The following is a 16,268-nucleotide window of genomic DNA, read 5'->3' on the forward strand; positions in this document are numbered from 1 at the left end:
GAATCTGGTGTACCTTGGAATGTCTGTTTCTCTCCATTTCCTTAGCTGCCACCTCTACCCCATGCCTCCTAACCGGTGTCCCCCTCATTCCCACCTCTAGGTCTTCAAATATGTGATTTCCTAGTGTGAAAGGCCCCACCCCACCCCATTATGGGTATAACTGGCCCCTTCTCCTCCAGAATGCTCATCCCTCCTACAGGCTGTCCGTGGTCACCTGCCTCTGTGTCTTCGCCCTTCCTAGCTCTCCTCCCAGCTGGTGGGTGACATGGGACAGTCATCTGCCCCCTCCTGGCCTCAGTTTCTTCATCTGCGGTAACAGCACCTACCCCACACGGTTACTGAGAGAGTGAAATGAGTTAACACACAGCGGCGGGCCCATCGCTCTGGAAGCGTCCCTTGTCGCTGTCTTGGGTAACTTCCACCACTGCTCCTTAAGCCCCAGCTGGGCGGGGCTCCCCGGCCCGTTCGCTCTGGTGGTGTCCGGGATCCCACAGGGCCTGGTACATAGCAGGCACACAGTGTGCGCTGAAATGATGATCCTAAACTTTCAAGGTCACCACCAACACTGGTCCCTAACATTGCCAGCATTTCTGCCCAAGCCCAGCTGTAGAGGACACCTCCATAGCCCACAGGAGCCCAGTCATGACCCCAGGGGGTGCAAGGCCGGAGGGTCTCTGCCTTTCCGGGACCGCACCCCACAGGCACCTCCCTGGATGCCCGGCCGGACTCCGGCTGAGGCCAGAGAGGCAGTCTAGGGCAATCCTGGGCTTGGTCAGAGGGAAACACGGGGCTGGGGCCTCCGCATCTCCTGGGGAGGGGCTTTGGCAGTGGCTGTGTGGGCACCAGGGAGAAAGGGGAGTCTGTTCTCTGGCCCCAGAACGAGCGGCAGCGGGGCTCCCCGGCTGAGGGCGCTGGTCTCAGCCCTTCCCCCTTCAGGCAAACTTTGTTCCAGCGTTAAGCCGAAACCCACATGGGCACATTCTGACCTCCGGGGATCCTTGCGACCGCTGGGTCCCGCCCCAGAGAGAGTGGTAGGGGTACCGGGGACCCCACACAGGGGACCCAACCACGTGGTCGGCCAGGCGCTGGCCCACGCGGTCCGGCTACCACCCAGGCCAGGCGCGAGGGCCGGGCTGGGGACCGGGACCAGCGCGGAAAGTCAGTCTCGAGCGACCGGCGCCCGCCTGCTGCCCGGGGTGTGCGGAACTCCCGTGCCGGACCCCGCGCTGCTCCGGGGACTCTGCGCCCCGTACAGGTCGGTCCCCGGAGGGTGGCGGCGGGGTGGGGCCTGGAGGCTGCCACCCTCCCGGGGCGAGGCGGCTATCCCACCGGGGGCCCCAGCGGCCCGCTCGAGCGAAGCGGTTGCGGGCTGGGACGCGGGGCCGGGGCGGGCGCGGGCGCGCGGGTGGCCGCCCCCCACGCGCCCCGAGCCCCGCGGACCTGGCGCGCCCCGCCCCCCACCAGTCGCGCCCGTCCGGGGCGCGGCGCAGGTGCGCGGCCCTCCCGCCGGATCGCGGCCGCCCGCACTCACCGTGCCCTCGGACGGCAGGTAGCCGATGTCCTCGATGGCGCAGATGTTGATGATGTGGACGCTGCGGTCCGCGGCCGGGAGCGTCGAGTACTTCTCGTTGACCCTCATCGCGGCCGCCTGTGCGCCAGGACCGCCGGGCGGCGCGCCCTCCCCATCCACGGCCCCGGCGGCCTCTGCAAGCGGACAGGCAGCGTTCGCGGCGCGCTGGCTCGCGGGGGGCCGGGCCTCCCGCTCCGCCCGCCGCCCGCGCCGCCCGGCCCCGGTCCCGGCCCCGCGCGCTGCGGTGCGGGAGCGCCCACCCTGCCGGTCCCGCGGGGCCCACACGCCGGCCGGCTTCCTTTGCCTCCAAGAAAGATGATCCGCGCTGTGCGCCCGCTTATGGCCGGGGCGGCGGCCACGCGGGTCAGATTTTCCGTAGAAATTAAAACACAGGAAGAAAGTACTCCATTCCTGCGGGCCCCTCCAAGGTTTATTTTTATCCGGGGAAAGCGCCCCTTGGTGGCCCGGTTCTCACGTCAGGGAGGAAAGGTCCAGTCGCCCCTACCTTACAGTTCAGTTGCGGGTCACCTTGCAGGGGAGACACGCTTCTGAGATAGAAGTCAGGAATGCTCTCCCTGCCCCTTCCCGCTCCACCCGCTGGCTGACTCCGGCCGGCTGTCACTCAGCTCTCACCTCCTCCGGGGAGCCTCCCCTGCATTCTGCATGCCCGCCCTGTCCAGCTCCCCGGAGCCCCCTCAGGTTGCCCGCAGCCCCCATTTATGGAATGTTTAGTACTCTGTGCCCAGGCACGAGCAGAGTCTGGGACACAGTACATCTCATTTAACCCCACACCCTGGTCCTCCTTTTGCAGAGGGGGCTGGGGACTTCGGAGGCCAAGGAAGTGTGGGCCGGGGGAGCGCATGCAGAGTCGCCTGCACTCCTTCATGATGCTCTGCTGCCTCCCTGAGGGAGGGACGGTGACTTGGATGGCCTCATCCCAGGACTAGCAGGGCTCAGGCACACAGTTGGCACTCCTCAGGACATTTTTAATCCTCCATCCCTGCAGGAGGGGGACGCGGGTCTCTGGGGGCAACCATGCTGAGGTTTAGCCCTCGGGGGCCACGCTAGCAGCCCTGCCCAGTGGGAATGAAGTCTCCCGTTTTTCTGCCCTTCTGCATGCCGTTAGTTCCTCAAGGTGTGTGTGCCAAATGCCACCTCCTCCAAGAAGTCATCCTGGACTGCCCCTCACCCAATCACTGAGGCCCAAGAACCTGCCTGTACCTTGACTACAGCACTTTCTTTACTCCACCTCATTTTACAGTGGATTCATACAGTTGATACTCAATAATTGCTTGTCAAATGGCCACTGAGGAACATTCAGGGCCTACAGAAATGATTCTAAAGAATGATTATAAAGCTGCCTTCTAAGGCCATGATGTCGTCAGCCTGCTGTGGTTCCAAGAATGCATTCTGGGATCAGACAGGATGGGGTTGGGTTCCCGCTCTGGCACTTTCCAGCCCTGTGGCCCTGGACGAGGCTCCTGAAGGCTCACAGGGACTCCGTCTTCTCCCGTGAGCATCTGGTGTGTGTGAAGCTGCAGCTCAGTGCCGGGCACAGGGGAGGCTGGGCAGTGGCCACCGCTGTTACTACAAACTATCATCTTGTCATTGTCGTGACCTTCTTCCCTCTCCCATTTAGCCTCAAGTTCATGAATTTCTTGAACTTGGAGAAATGCAAGAAGGTTACTCCATCCTTGGGCTGGCCTTGCCAACGGGAGCTGAGTGGCCCTAAAGGACTCTTTGTCTGCACCTTGGACAGCTAGGCTGCCGAAGGCCGGAAACAGCCCTCCACAGTTTCTGCCACGCCAGGGAGACCTTGCTCTTAAAAGTTCAAGTTTTTAGGGCTGGCAAGAATGACACAGACACACACACAGACACACACAGAAGATTATGTAACTTCATTCTCTTATCCGTGTTGGTGAACAACCAAGATTGTGTAACCCTAATGTACCATCTTTCTAAATTTATTTTCAAGGGGCAAAGGGCCTTGCCGAAGCCTACGAGATATAATTTATGAAGGAAAGAGGAAAAATGGAATCCCTCAATTCTGGGTACGTTGGCATTTCCAAACGTTTGGGGGGTGACACTTCACTGCTGACCCCGGGAGGCCTGGGGGCTTTGTGCCTGAGCCCTTCTGAGGGCTGCAGGGTGGGGGACAGTTTTTGAGGCTTGGCAGCTCCCCACCTCCTCCGGAGACAGCGCCCCCTCTGGCTTTGCCCCAAAAGCTGTGTTTCTGCACTTGTTTCTGGGATTCACGCCTTAGCCAGGTTCAAGACATCTGCTTGCTTGTAAAGCATCACTTTCTTTGCCACATACAGTCGAGTTCCTTGCTTTGCCCTGCTCCCTGCATCTGCTTCCTCTCGCCCCCTCCCCTAAGCTTCTGAGGTGGACGGTGTAGAAATGCTTCATCAAGGGGAGGGGAAATGCAGGGTGGCCTCTGCGCAGAGCAGGTGCAAGGATGGGCCAGCTGGGATCAATTCCGTCCCCGGGCCACTTATGGCCTGGGCCGGGCATGGGGGGTGGTTCCTGGGTCTTGGGATTCCAGGGACCAACAAGTAGTAAAAACATTCCCACCAAATGAGGAAGGAGGAATGGGACGCTTCTAGTTGAGATATCTCTGAAGTTAGAAGGACTTTAAAGGGTCCCTTTTGTTCTGGTGATGATTTCACCTGCTGGGTTCCCTGCCTTGCCCTGTCTCACGGGCCATCATGCTGGGATTCCGTCTCTACCCTGAATCGCTAACTGCTTATAAACAGACCCTCTAGATAAACTGTTGCATTACTTTTGTATTTTCTTCTTTTTGACTCAGTGATTCTCACCGTTAAAAACCCAAAGGGACTGATTTCACCAGAGGGATTCATTCCCCGCTCATGAATTAGGAAAAATCAGTCTCATTAGTTTAAGTGGTACCCTTTATCATGGGAAGTTCTGGGCCTCACGGCTCACCCTTTTCTGCCACCGTGTTGCCTTTTCGTGTCATTGTGATGTCACCCAGCATTAGGCACTTTCGTCTCCGCTGACATTTTAATAGTCACCAGGAGTGCAAGCACAGGGTGACAAGGGGCGCAGGAGAGGAGGCCAGGCGTGCTCCCGGGTGAATGCCTCCTTTGTAGGTGGCAGGAGGGGGCCCTTTCCAGTGGTGTTTTCTTTGCAACGTCAGTTTCATCTCCTTGGCATTGTGCACGAGAAAGAAAGAACGTCTCGCACTGTTCCTGCTTAGCGGCACCGTTCTGAGCCTCCCCAGGAGAGCAGGCTTCACACAGCGAGCAGAATGAGGCCGTAGTGAGCCCGGGGCAGGGATTATTCCCGCAAGGGTGTCTCTGATATGGCGCTGTCCGGCGGGGCTTCTCACCTTGGCTCTGTCGACATCTGGCGCTGCATCGTAATTTGTCCTGGGGCCATCCTGTGCCCATCCCGTGCCCTGTGAGCTGCTCAGCGGCATCCCTGACTTCCTCCCACTAGATGCCAGTAGCACCATCTCCCTCCCCGTGTGACAACCAAGCACATCACCAGACATTGTGAGGTGTCCCCTGGGGGCAAAACCCCTCCCTGTTGAGAACCCTGTTCCCAGGCTGCAAGGAAGACCCAGGAGGCTGATCTTACCAGCCCCATTTCTCGGATGGGAATGGAGGCCTGGAGAGGTACCTGGCTTTTTATTAGAGATACACGAGGTGGGAGTTATGATTTGTTTTTACAAAATACAGAGGTGCCCCCCCAGGGCTGCTCTCAGTGGGTGGAGGGGCCGGCACAGCCCAGGACACACCAGGCTGCTCTGTCCCTCGTTCTGGCCACCCCTGCATGGGGCAGCCTTCTCCCCAGGACAGATCTCTGCACTCAGAGGTGCTAAATAAACGCTGTTGACTCACGGGCAGCCTGGGTGGGGAGAGGAGCGCGGAAGAAGCGAGCGGCTCATGACTCAGGGCTATTGTGAGCGCCGACGGCCACCCATCCCCCGCTGGCTCTGAGCCCCCTTCGAGTATCTGGTGGGCAGTCCCTGTAGGAAAGAAACGAACACCCCACAGGTATATGACCTAACATGCTAAAAGCGACTCAGGGTGTAATTATCCCCAGGGAAGTCGTGCCTGGAGAATTTATAACTGAGATACGGTGGGTGGGAGACTGGCCCCTGTCATTTCCTTCCTTCGAATGATAGCAGAGCTCTGAGCAGAAGCTGGCAAGCTGCAGCTGGATGGGAGACTCCTTGGGCGTGGAAACTACCAGCCCAGAGTTCTGGAAAGCAGCCCAAGCATGAAGCTCCGTCTGGGGGACGCCCCCCACCCCCACAGCAGCCATGGGTGTTGTTTCCATCAGAGGGTTTTCTGATGATTTATGTGTTTTGTTAACCCAGGGCCCGCCTTCTGAGAATTCCTAGGAACTCTAAAAACATGCCCAGGGTAAGTTAGAACCCAGCCCGTCACCTCCTCCTGGAAGCCTTTCTGGCCTGAGTCAGTTGGCCTGACTCATCTCTGTTCTGCTGGCTCCAAGCAGGCACTCAGGCCCATTTCTGCTCCAGCTTCCTCACGTCTCCTCCTACTTTATTTCTCCACTCTTAACCCCCCGCTCCGTCCCATCTTTGGCACAATATAGATTTCCCTGTTTATGTTTATTTGTTTAACAAGCAGTGGGGCAGTGTTTACTGCAGTCCAGCACTGTGCTAAGCTCTCTACAAATAGTAACTTGAATTCTTATAGTGATTACAGCCATTTGCAAGGGGATTCACACAGATGTCACCCCTCCACCCCCCGCCAAGGTCCTTTCTTTGGAGGTTTGGGGAGAAGTCCAGACTGAGTCTCCAATGGCTGCTCCCTCCTCCCCAGCGACCCTACAGGCATCATGATATTAATTCCCATGACGACAGACACTTGGGCACCAGAAATCCTGCCCACCGGGGACGGGATGCAGGATGCAGCCGAGACAGCCTCTGGACCACCCTGCCCAGCAGAGGGTGGGGAGTCCGATCGCGGCGTGCTGGCTGCCCGCTTCTCAAAATGAAAGCCCCGCCCAGGGGTCTAACGCTTCTTCTTGGGTCTTGAAAGAATAGCGGAGCTTCAGCCTGCCTTGCTTTCATCAGCCCTCCCCAAGAGAACAAAGGATTTCCAAGTCCCACGCACAGATTGCCTTCATCCGGGCTCACACCCCACCAGGCAGAGCCTTCCAGATCATGGAGCTGCTGAGAGATAAGAGCCAGGTGCTCCAGGCTGAAGGTGGCGTGAGGCCCCCAGGCTGCGGAGCTGGGATGGAGCTGCCCCGTGCCGTTGAAATGTGTGAAGAGGAGCAATGCTCTCACCCGCACAGCCCAACCGCCTGCATCCTGCCCGTGCACGCATGCGTGTGTTTTGGAGCGCATCACACGTGCATTATTGCTGTCCTGGGGTCAGTGGCCACACACAACCCTTAATTTCCCTAAAGACCCATCTCGCGGGAGGCTGGACCCTGACGTCACAGCCTAGGTCGGTGACCTGGGTCTCCCTCCGGAGCTGATCCTCTTGGACCACTCTGTGTGACCTCACACAGCTTCCCCAAAGATCAAGCAAACCCAGAAATCCTCGGACAGAGGACCAGGCTTTGGTATCTTTATGGGAAGACCCTGATGCTTTCCTGCGAGACCCCAGGGCCGGAATCAAAGACCTTCTGGGTTTGGTGAGGCCACGAATGGCCTTTCCCTGGAAACCTTGCTGTTCATGCGGTTGTACGTTCATGTGTGTACGATTCAGCGCAGAGCTTCTGTTTTGCGTCAGGCCTCTGCTAGGTCCTGGGTCTCCGTCCTGCGGCCAAGCTCACTGCAGGTACAAGCTCACTGCATCCTATGTTCTGGGGCCTGGCTGGCTGGACACCCAGCCCAAAGCAATGAGCCAACGTTTTTGGGAGGCGTGAATGAGCTGATGAACCAGAAGCCTCACCAGCAAGGCACCAGCTCTCCCTGCCCCGGTGCTGGGAGTCAGAACTACGAACCTCCTCCAGGTTTGGGACCTCGGACCTCATCCTCCAGCGGAGCTTCCTGGTGCACTAAAGGAGTGGGTTCTTGGGCCCTACACAACAGCACGGTCCAATAGGAACGTGATGTGAGCCGCTGGTAATTTGCGATGCTGAAATAGCCACATAACAAGAATAAAACTCATCAAGGGAAATTGATAAAGTATTTTGTGTAACTTATTCTATAAAATGTTATCTTTTCAACACGTGATCAATAAAAAAATTATCGATGAGCTAGTTGACATTCTTTTACCCTACAACAATTTGAAATCTAATGTGTATTTTATACGTACACAGCACATCTTAATTCAGACAAGCCCTATTTCAAGGATCAGAGCTGCCTGTGGTCAGGGGCAAGGTACTGAACAGGTTAGCTACAAAGCCGTCTCTTATTATGTAGGAAAACTCTATTGGATGGCCTTTCTTTTCTGCTTTACACTTCTCTGTGTCTTCTAAGATTTCTGCAGTGAACACAAATTAGTTTTATCACCAGGAAAAGGGAAACTATTATTAAAAACTCTGACATACCATGTAACCTGCAGGGTTACATGGTACCCTTTTTACTGTTTGAGGGAAAATGGCCAGTTGATCGGATTTTTATCTGTACAGCACCAATTTAGAGAAAACCACCTTTGCTTAGGGCCAATTGGAGACACGTTCCTAAAATATTTTGACAAAGTTTAGTCTTTAATTACAAAGCTTATATGATTACACAGCTGGTCACAGAGGCTTTTGAGTGGAGGAGGTGAGAGAGCTCTCTATTTGGAGACCTGGTCCACCTGAGGGCATCCTCCAAGGGTCCCTGTGCTAAGTGTTAGGTTCAGCAAACGTGGGCTGTCTGCCCCACCATGGAGCACGGGAGTGGAGGCTGCCTGAGATGCCAGCCAAGTGCATGGGGTGGGGCACCTTACCCAGCTGCCTGCTTGGAGGACTCTTAGCCCCTGGCTCTTCTGATAGTACTGCCTGGACTGGTGGGGAGGTCATTCATTCACTCACCCATGATTTACCCACTCATTCATTCACTCATTCATTCATTCACTCACACATTCATTCATTCATTCATTCACTCACCCATCATTCATTCACTCACCCATGATTTACCCACTCAATCATTCACTCATTCATTCATTCATTTACTTATTCATTCACTCACACATTCATTCATTCATTCGCTCATCCACTCACTCTTTGGTTACCTCCCCCCACACCTTGTCCATCCATCTCTGTTTTTCTGTGCAGATGTCACCCCACCCCTCATCCACTGCATAATTCCCTTCATTGTCTCGTTTCTTGTCTGTCCCACCCCCTCCCTTGGCTAGACTGTCAGCTCCAGGCTATTTTGTCATGATTCATTCAGTGACTCCAGATTTCCCGTGCCTGAAAATGACACCAGAAGTAAGCCACCGAGCCGAGGACAAAGGTACAGAATTGAGCCGATGATTCAGTGAGTTTGGGCCCCAAAGCGTTTTCTCTTAAGAGGTAAAATGTGGGGAGGATGGGAGAGGGTGAGAGAGAGAGGAGTCTCTGCAAGCCAGGACGGCGTCTGACTTTGGGAATGCGTTAGTAACCCACAAGGAATTAACTCGGCCCCTTCCATCCCTCTGCTTATGGAGACGAAACCCCAAAGTGCATGTCCTGTAGAGTTAGTAAGTACACACACACACACACACACACACACACACACACACAGACCACCTGATCCCTAAATGGTTAAAAATGGGCCCAAAGTATGTGACCTCCTCCTTCACGCTTATACAATTTGTGGTCCTGGAATCCCCCCAGAAGCCCACCCCGACCACGGCCCAGATCCTCCACAATCTGTGATCCTGCAGATGCTGGAGGGCCCAGGGCCGCCCCCTGTGTGGTGCCCGCGCCCCTGCACCGAACGCCATCCCTTCCAAAAGCGGTGCCTGAGAGCCACCTTCCCTGCTTCTTGTGTGAGAATTATTACATCTGAAATCAGGCTTTCTGGAAAACCAAATGTCTTTTTTTTTTTTTCCTGCCCCTTCTATCCACCCCTACGTGACAAGAGAATCCCTTGGAGGAGAAATTTTCAGTTAATTCATGTTTTATTCTACAACTCGATTCTCAGGGCAAGCGCCTTGAGATCTTCGTAACCATCCCCCCTTCCTTCCTGCTTTCTGCCCCATTTGGCAAGAGGCTGACCTCTGACCTCAGCCCCAGACTCCTCACCTCCCTGTAGAACTCACACCCGGCTCCTTCCAGCCCCTTTCAGAAGAGAATGCGCATCCTGTCCTTTGTCAGGGAGGATGTCGGTGCCCCCAGTTCCTTCCAAAAGGAAAACAAGGGAGAAACATGGTGCCCTGAGGTGGATCCCGGCCTGTGTGAGCAGATGCGTGTCAATCGTTTCGTAAGGCAAAGTGTGTTGGGGAGGTGCCCTGCTATCCGGGGGGGACCGAACCAGCCTGGCCCTCCAGCCTGAGAAAGCACACGGGCACATCGCTGTTGGCTGCGGCCCCGGCATGGATCTAGCGGGCCTCTGCGGCGCCAATGACATTTGGGAACAGCTGGCGAGGGAGGGGCCAGGTGGCAGGGACCCTTCCTCCTCCTGTCATGGCCTGTTGACTTTGGGGACCCCAGCAGGGGACTGTTTTCCCTTGAATGAGGGCCGGGATCCCCTCTCCATGGCCAGACACTTGTTAATGGCTTCACAGGAGTTAACTTTCTCCCTGGGGTTCCTGCTCAGGCATCGCCTAGGCCTTCCCTGTTCCCCCCCCACTGCCCCACGCCCCGGCTTTGCTTCCAAGCAGCACTTGTTACCCGACTGTTTACTTTCTCTCTGTGCCAGGAAAGCAGGGCCCTTGTCTGTCTCTCTCGGCTGTATTCTCAGCACCTAGCAAAGCACACAGCAGGTGGCAAAAAAATATTAGACTGGCCAAAAAGTTCATTCGCATTTTTCCATATGTTTCGGAAAAACCCGAATGGACTTTTTGGCCACCCAATATTTAACGAAAGCACGAATGAGTGAACAACGCGTGCGTCGCCAGTGTCCGCGGACTCCAGCGCCGTGCAGAGCAAGCACTGTTACGAGGGGGCAATTTTAATCTGACTCAACCAACCCCTGAGCTGCCTCTTGGCCAAAGGAGGTGTGGGATCTTCACCGAGGGGTTCTCCCCAGGACCCTGGAGGGTGGAGCTAACGTCTTAACATTTTCAGGCCGCCGGGGCCGAGAGTCCTGGGGCCACTGGTCCAGCTGCCACAGGAGCCCAGTGACCAGCCCTCATCAGACCTCTGAGCTGCAGGAGGGAAATGCAGGACTGGGCTCGCCAGACATCTGGGTGCCTCCCCTTCCCCTGGGCAATCAGCGAGTTTACTAAGGTCCTACTGTGTACAGCCACAGAGCTGTGAGCCCCAGACACAAACGGAAAGACAGACCTGCCCGCCCGGCGCTTACATTGCCGGGGAAAGTCAGAAAACCCAGGGAGAGGCCTGAGAAAGAAAGATCACGGTAGGTCCTGGAAGGTTCTCCAGAGCGAGTGGCTTTCAGCCGAGCCCTCAAGGGTGACCGGGAGCCAGGAGGATGAAGAAGAGAGGACAGCCGCTCCAGGCAGGGGAAAGGCCTGCGGGCGAGGGCGCCAGGGCTCTGGTAGGGGACATGGTAGGGTCTGGAGGGGAGGACAGTGGCGAAGGGCGAGGGACTGCCGATTCATCCATCAGTTTCCCCCGTAGCGCTGCTGCCCTGTCCCTGTGAAGTTACAAGGTTGCCGGCGCAGCGTAGAGGGGAGGGGGACGCCCCCAGAGAGTGGGCTGGCTGATTTTTGATGGGCGGCCACGGTGGCCTCTCCGTGAAAGGGGCATTCATAGCCACTCGGGAGACAGAGACCTTGGGAAGACTTTGACAACCAGACTCTGTGTCTATGCAAATAGAAGGATTTCTAAGGATGTGCACTGGTGCTTCCTTGTCAAGAGCGAGGGCTCCCCTGCAGGGGGGAGTTGAGGGGGGCAGGAGAAGGAACCAAGCCGGGCTGAGCTGGTCTGGGGGTGCTGGCGCCTTCTCCCTCTGGACCGTAGTGAGGCTGTGCCTCGGGGGCCCCTTCATCCAGCGTCCACAGCGGAGTGGAACGTCACGATGACGGACTGGCTGCATCCCCGCACCTGGAAGTAATTAAAATTCCACGGGACAGCAGACGCGTCTGCTGTGCCGTTACCAGGTGAAGGCCGAAGTCAGGCTGCCTCCGCACATCCACCCACACCGAATCCCAATGAGAGGAAGGTGTCACGTGCTTCGGCCCCGACACACAGTACGTGCTCACAAAGGCTCGCGGAAGGGATTGTCCCAGAGGACACATGGCCTAGGCTTCTTCCCTCCAGGGACCTGCGTGCCTGCCGGGTGACCTTGGACAAGTTAGGGAGGCAGCCCAGGGAGGAACATTCCAGATGGAGGCTGCAGCCAGGCAGGGCCCTGAGCTGGGATGAGCGTTGAGTGAGGGGCACGAGCGTGGAGGCTGCCGAGGCTGGTGGCAGACCTGGTCAGAGCAGAGGCGGGGCGGTTGGGCTGCAGGGCCTCGGGCCCTCTGGGTGGGGGAGGGGCGCAGGAGTAGAGGGGTGCGGTCCGAGCTCCTAGGCTCAGCAGATGGAAGGGTGGTGCCAGGGTTGGGCCGAGTGTGGGGACCCAGGATGTGCATTTTAGCCGAGGACCCCGGAGCCTCTGATCCGGTGCCGCCCCTTGACAACGTACAAGCCCTCCTCTGGTGACGGCTGAACCCAGGAGCTCTCAAGCCCTGGGATGGAGGCTTCACTGCCTCTGAGGGCAGCTGACTGCCCCTGGGGCAGCTCTGAGGGAACCTGCTCCAAAAAGCCAGCCCTGCTTCCAGGCTTGGGCCACCTGCAGAATTACCCCATCACGAGAACAACATCTAAAACTCAGAGTCAGCCGTGCCACAAAGCTCCCTGTGTGTCCTCCTTGCTCGGACGAGCAACCACAGTTTTCTCTACTCCCTGTCCCCGGGAACGCCACGAATCACTCTCAACCGTGTATTTTCAAAATCCTTTGTTCTGGAACATGGACTCATGCAAGCTAAGTGAGGACTCAGTGTTGGCAGCTCAGTGTGTGAGTGCAGGGCTCTGCAGAGGCCCTCCTGGGTCACATCCCCCTCCGTCCTTAACTCCTGTTCTCCTGGAACTGCCCCAAATGTCTCTATTGCGGCCGTAAGCTCTTCATTGACTGAGACAGCGAATCTCATGAGAACAGGCAAACTACTGATCTAATTCATACTAAGGTGTAAATGACTGTTTTCTCCCACGTACTTTTAATAGGTGAACAGGGCAACAAGCATCAAGTCCACGGACATCTGGGGATGGGGGACGTGGAGAGAGGGAAAAAACTTCCCAGGCAAAGGGAAAGGGGAGAAGGAAGAGGTTTGGGAGAAGGGGGGCAGGGAACGCCTTTACTTCCTGTTGGTCTGGCCTGGACTGACCCAGCCCTTCACTGCCTGCTGACGTGACTTTGGAGGCCAGCACAACCAGGGAGGGGCCAGCATCTGTCTGATCCCTGAGGGCAATTTTAAAGCTCACTTCAGTCCCAGGCTTCCGTCTGAAAAATCTCTCCAGAGCAGAAGCAGAGCCAAGAACAAAGGAGAAAAAGTTGTGAAGCCACAGCAAAGGGCGCGTGGGGGACTGAACCTGTTTCTCAGATATTCGTCTGGCCTTGGGGAAGTGCTCCTTCTTGTCTGCGAGGCTGAGGCCAGAGAACCAGCCCTGGGGGGCGGGGGTGAAGGAGACACGTGGTGCTCTTCTCGACAGATGGACAGACAGATGGACGGATGGTGCCCGAGAGGTGGCCATGCTTCTGCCCCTCGGGCACAGGCTGTGAGACCCTAACCCTGGCTCCGATCTACCCTGCAGGCTGGGGGTCCAGCCACCCCAGCATGATCTCGGGAGCAGGAAGGGCTCTGCCTGGCAGTTCATAAGCCTCCTTCCCTCAACAAGCCATAAAGCTGCCACGTACCCATTGTGGGAACAGCCTCTGTGCGCTGGGAAAGTGGCCCCCGCCTGCACGTGCCCATCCACTTCCAAAGCGCGAAGACTTCTAGTGCAGAAGGAAGAGGAACGAAGAAAAGAGGGGAAGAAAAAGGAACTAAACAGGAGAATGAGGGAAATAAAGAGAGAGCAAGATGCCCTGGAAACGTAAAGACCTGTATCTCAGAGAAGAGGGATGGGGAAGCCCCGAGGTCAGCGTCAGGACCTCCCCCCACCCGTGTCCTGTTGAATATAGTTATTGGTGGTGGTTTGACTTTGACTCATCAAAACTTTACCCAGATATCATATAATATTGCTTCTATGTGGAATCTAGAAAAATGATACAGATGAATTTACTTGCAAAGCAGAAGTAGAGACACAGACGTAGAGAACAGCTGTATAGGTATCGGCGGGAAAGGGGGAATGGGATGAATTGGGAGATGGGGATTGACATATATACACTGTTGATACTATGCATAAAATAGATAACTAATGAGAACCTACTGCATAGCACAGGGAACTCTACTCAGTGCTCTGTGGTGACCTAAATGGGAAGGAAATCCAAAAAAGAGGGGATATATGTATACGTAGAGCTGATTCACTTTGCTGTACAGTAGAAACTAACACAACATTGTAAAGCAACTGAACTCCAATAAAAATTAATTTAAAAAAATAACCTCTGTCTCTAAAAAAAAAAGTTACCAAAAGAAGGGGGGGAAAAAAAGACTTGCTATGACCAGGTCATGTTTCTCCAGAACCAAGGGGGTTGTGAAGCCCAGAGTGGGTGGGGTACGGAAGGTCCAATTTTCATCATCACACGTAATGAGACACCAAAAAAACAGTGGGCGAGACACTTGGGGACGGCTTGGCTTCCCAGGAAAGGGTACTAATGCCAGGTGGTGTGGTAAGACTTGCATTAGCATAAATTTAATCTTATCTTTAAGAAAGACGAGGGGCTTCCCTGGCAGCGCAGTGGTTAAGAATCCGCCTGCCAATGCAGGGGACACGGGTTCGAGCCCTGGTCCGGAAAGATCCCACATGCCGCGGAGCAACTAAGCCCGTGCACCACAACTACTGAGCCTGTGCTCTACAGCCCGCGAGCCACAACTACGGAGCCCGCGTGCCACAACTACTGAAGCCTGAGTGCCTAGAGCCCACGCTCCACAAGAGAAGCCACCGCAATGAGAAGACCACGCACCACAACCAAGAGTAGCCTCCGCTCGCTTCAACTAAAGAAAGTCCACGTGTAGCAGCAAAGACCCAATGCAGCCAAAACTAAATAAATAAAATAAATAAATTTATTAAAAAAAAAAAAAAAGAAAGGCGGGAATCGCTCAGCTAAAACGCCTGCTCACGCTGCCAGGTCACTGGTCAGCAGACCAGGGTGGAACTTGCTGGGATTCGAGGGGCTGAATGCTCCTGCCGCCTCCCTGCCTGCTCTCCACCTTCCCCTCCCAGCCTCCCACCCCCAGCAAACATATAGTACCAGGCACGCTTGGGCCCATGGCAGTTTCTACCCCAGGGAAGTTCAGTGTCTGGACTAATGTTTGTGTCGGGCTTCACAATCTGAGATTTTCAGCTGCTCCCAGGGGCTCAGAGGGCAGCTAAGTTTGGGACCCACCTAGTCTCAGGGGGACAGACACGCACACTGGTGACCGTGGTGCCGTGGGACCAGTAACCCTGTATGGAGACAGGCATGGAGTCCACGGAAGCCCCGTGGAGGGAATGCTGAACAAAGCTCCAGAGGGAGGGCGGCTCTGGACCCTCTGCCCACCTTGCTCCAGCCTGATCCCTTCAGAACCCGCAGCGCCAGTGCACATTTGTTCCCAGGGCGCTGCCTTTGCTTACAAGATTCAGCTCACTGGGCAAGTGTCTTTAGGGTCTTCTGGAAGACGGGTCCCCTGGGGAAGGCTTCCTGGAGCACATACCCATCCTTTGCAGATGTTTGTAAATATCTATCGGGGGTGTGGCACCTCCACACAGCAAAAGGCTCTGGTCCTGATTCTGCCCCTGTATTCAGGGCTCACAGCATCTTCTTAATTAAAAAAAAAAGTCACATCTCTCTTCTCAAAGTACCCTTGGCTGCATTCCCTAAGACTCATCCTCACACAAAGTCTGTGAAATACACGGCACAGGTGTCATTAGACCCATTTTGCAGATGAGGAAACTAAGGCCTCAACAGATCCAGTGGCTTACTCAGGATCATGCATTTGGAAACAACAGAGGTAGAGGACCCTCCCCTGACCACCTGAGCCCAAGAGTGTGCCTTTCCGCTGTTGTCTGAGAAGTTCCAACTCTCGAGGCGACGCTCTGTGTGTACACATAAAAGGGTCTGCAGGAGGTAGCAGCTGGTAAGATGCATAACGGGAGCTCTGCTTCTGGTCACAAGAGTGTCAGAGTAATCTTTCTGCCAAGGACAGCTGTAGAAGCTGGATAAAAACAAAATCTCCCCCAAAACACCCCTAGGTATTGGAAGAAATTGGAGGACAACTGAGGCAGACAGGACTCAAAGGCTAAGACCCCAGAGAGGAGGGAACCATGGAGAAACGGGCTCAACATTCTGTTCACTTTATTCCCAAATTGCTCATGTACAAGGCTGAGCAGCTGAGAAGTAAGGCGGAAAGTGACAGCTAAGAGGACACAAAGGCAATCAGAGATTTGGGCAGAGTCTCTTGATTCTGGGGAAGCAACAGCTGGAGTTCAGGGCCCGCCAAGAAAGGGGTGGGTCCTGCTAAACGGTCCAGCT

The 16,268-nt window shown here is 55.6% G+C and overlaps 1 protein-coding gene across 6 annotated transcripts in view; it reads right to left on the reverse strand.

The window, feature by feature from the left end:
- ANO1 (anoctamin 1) overlaps positions 1–16,268 on the reverse strand; it is a 161,508-nt gene that overhangs the window by 88,647 nt on the left and 56,593 nt on the right. For 5 of the 6 annotated variants that reach the window (XM_079929146.1, XM_079929143.1, XM_079929144.1 and 2 more), the window contains exon 2: positions 1,532–1,704. In XM_079929146.1, the coding sequence (XP_079785272.1) occupies positions 1,532–1,704 (173 nt within the window). Of the gene's footprint in view, positions 1–1,531; positions 1,705–1,830; positions 1,859–16,268 lie in introns of those variants that run through there. The other variant, XM_079929145.1, reaches the window with a different exon arrangement.

Source organism: Stenella coeruleoalba, assembly GCF_951394435.1.
Source record: "Stenella coeruleoalba genome assembly, chromosome: 8".
Classification (NCBI taxonomy): Eukaryota; Metazoa; Chordata; class Mammalia; order Artiodactyla; family Delphinidae; genus Stenella; species Stenella coeruleoalba.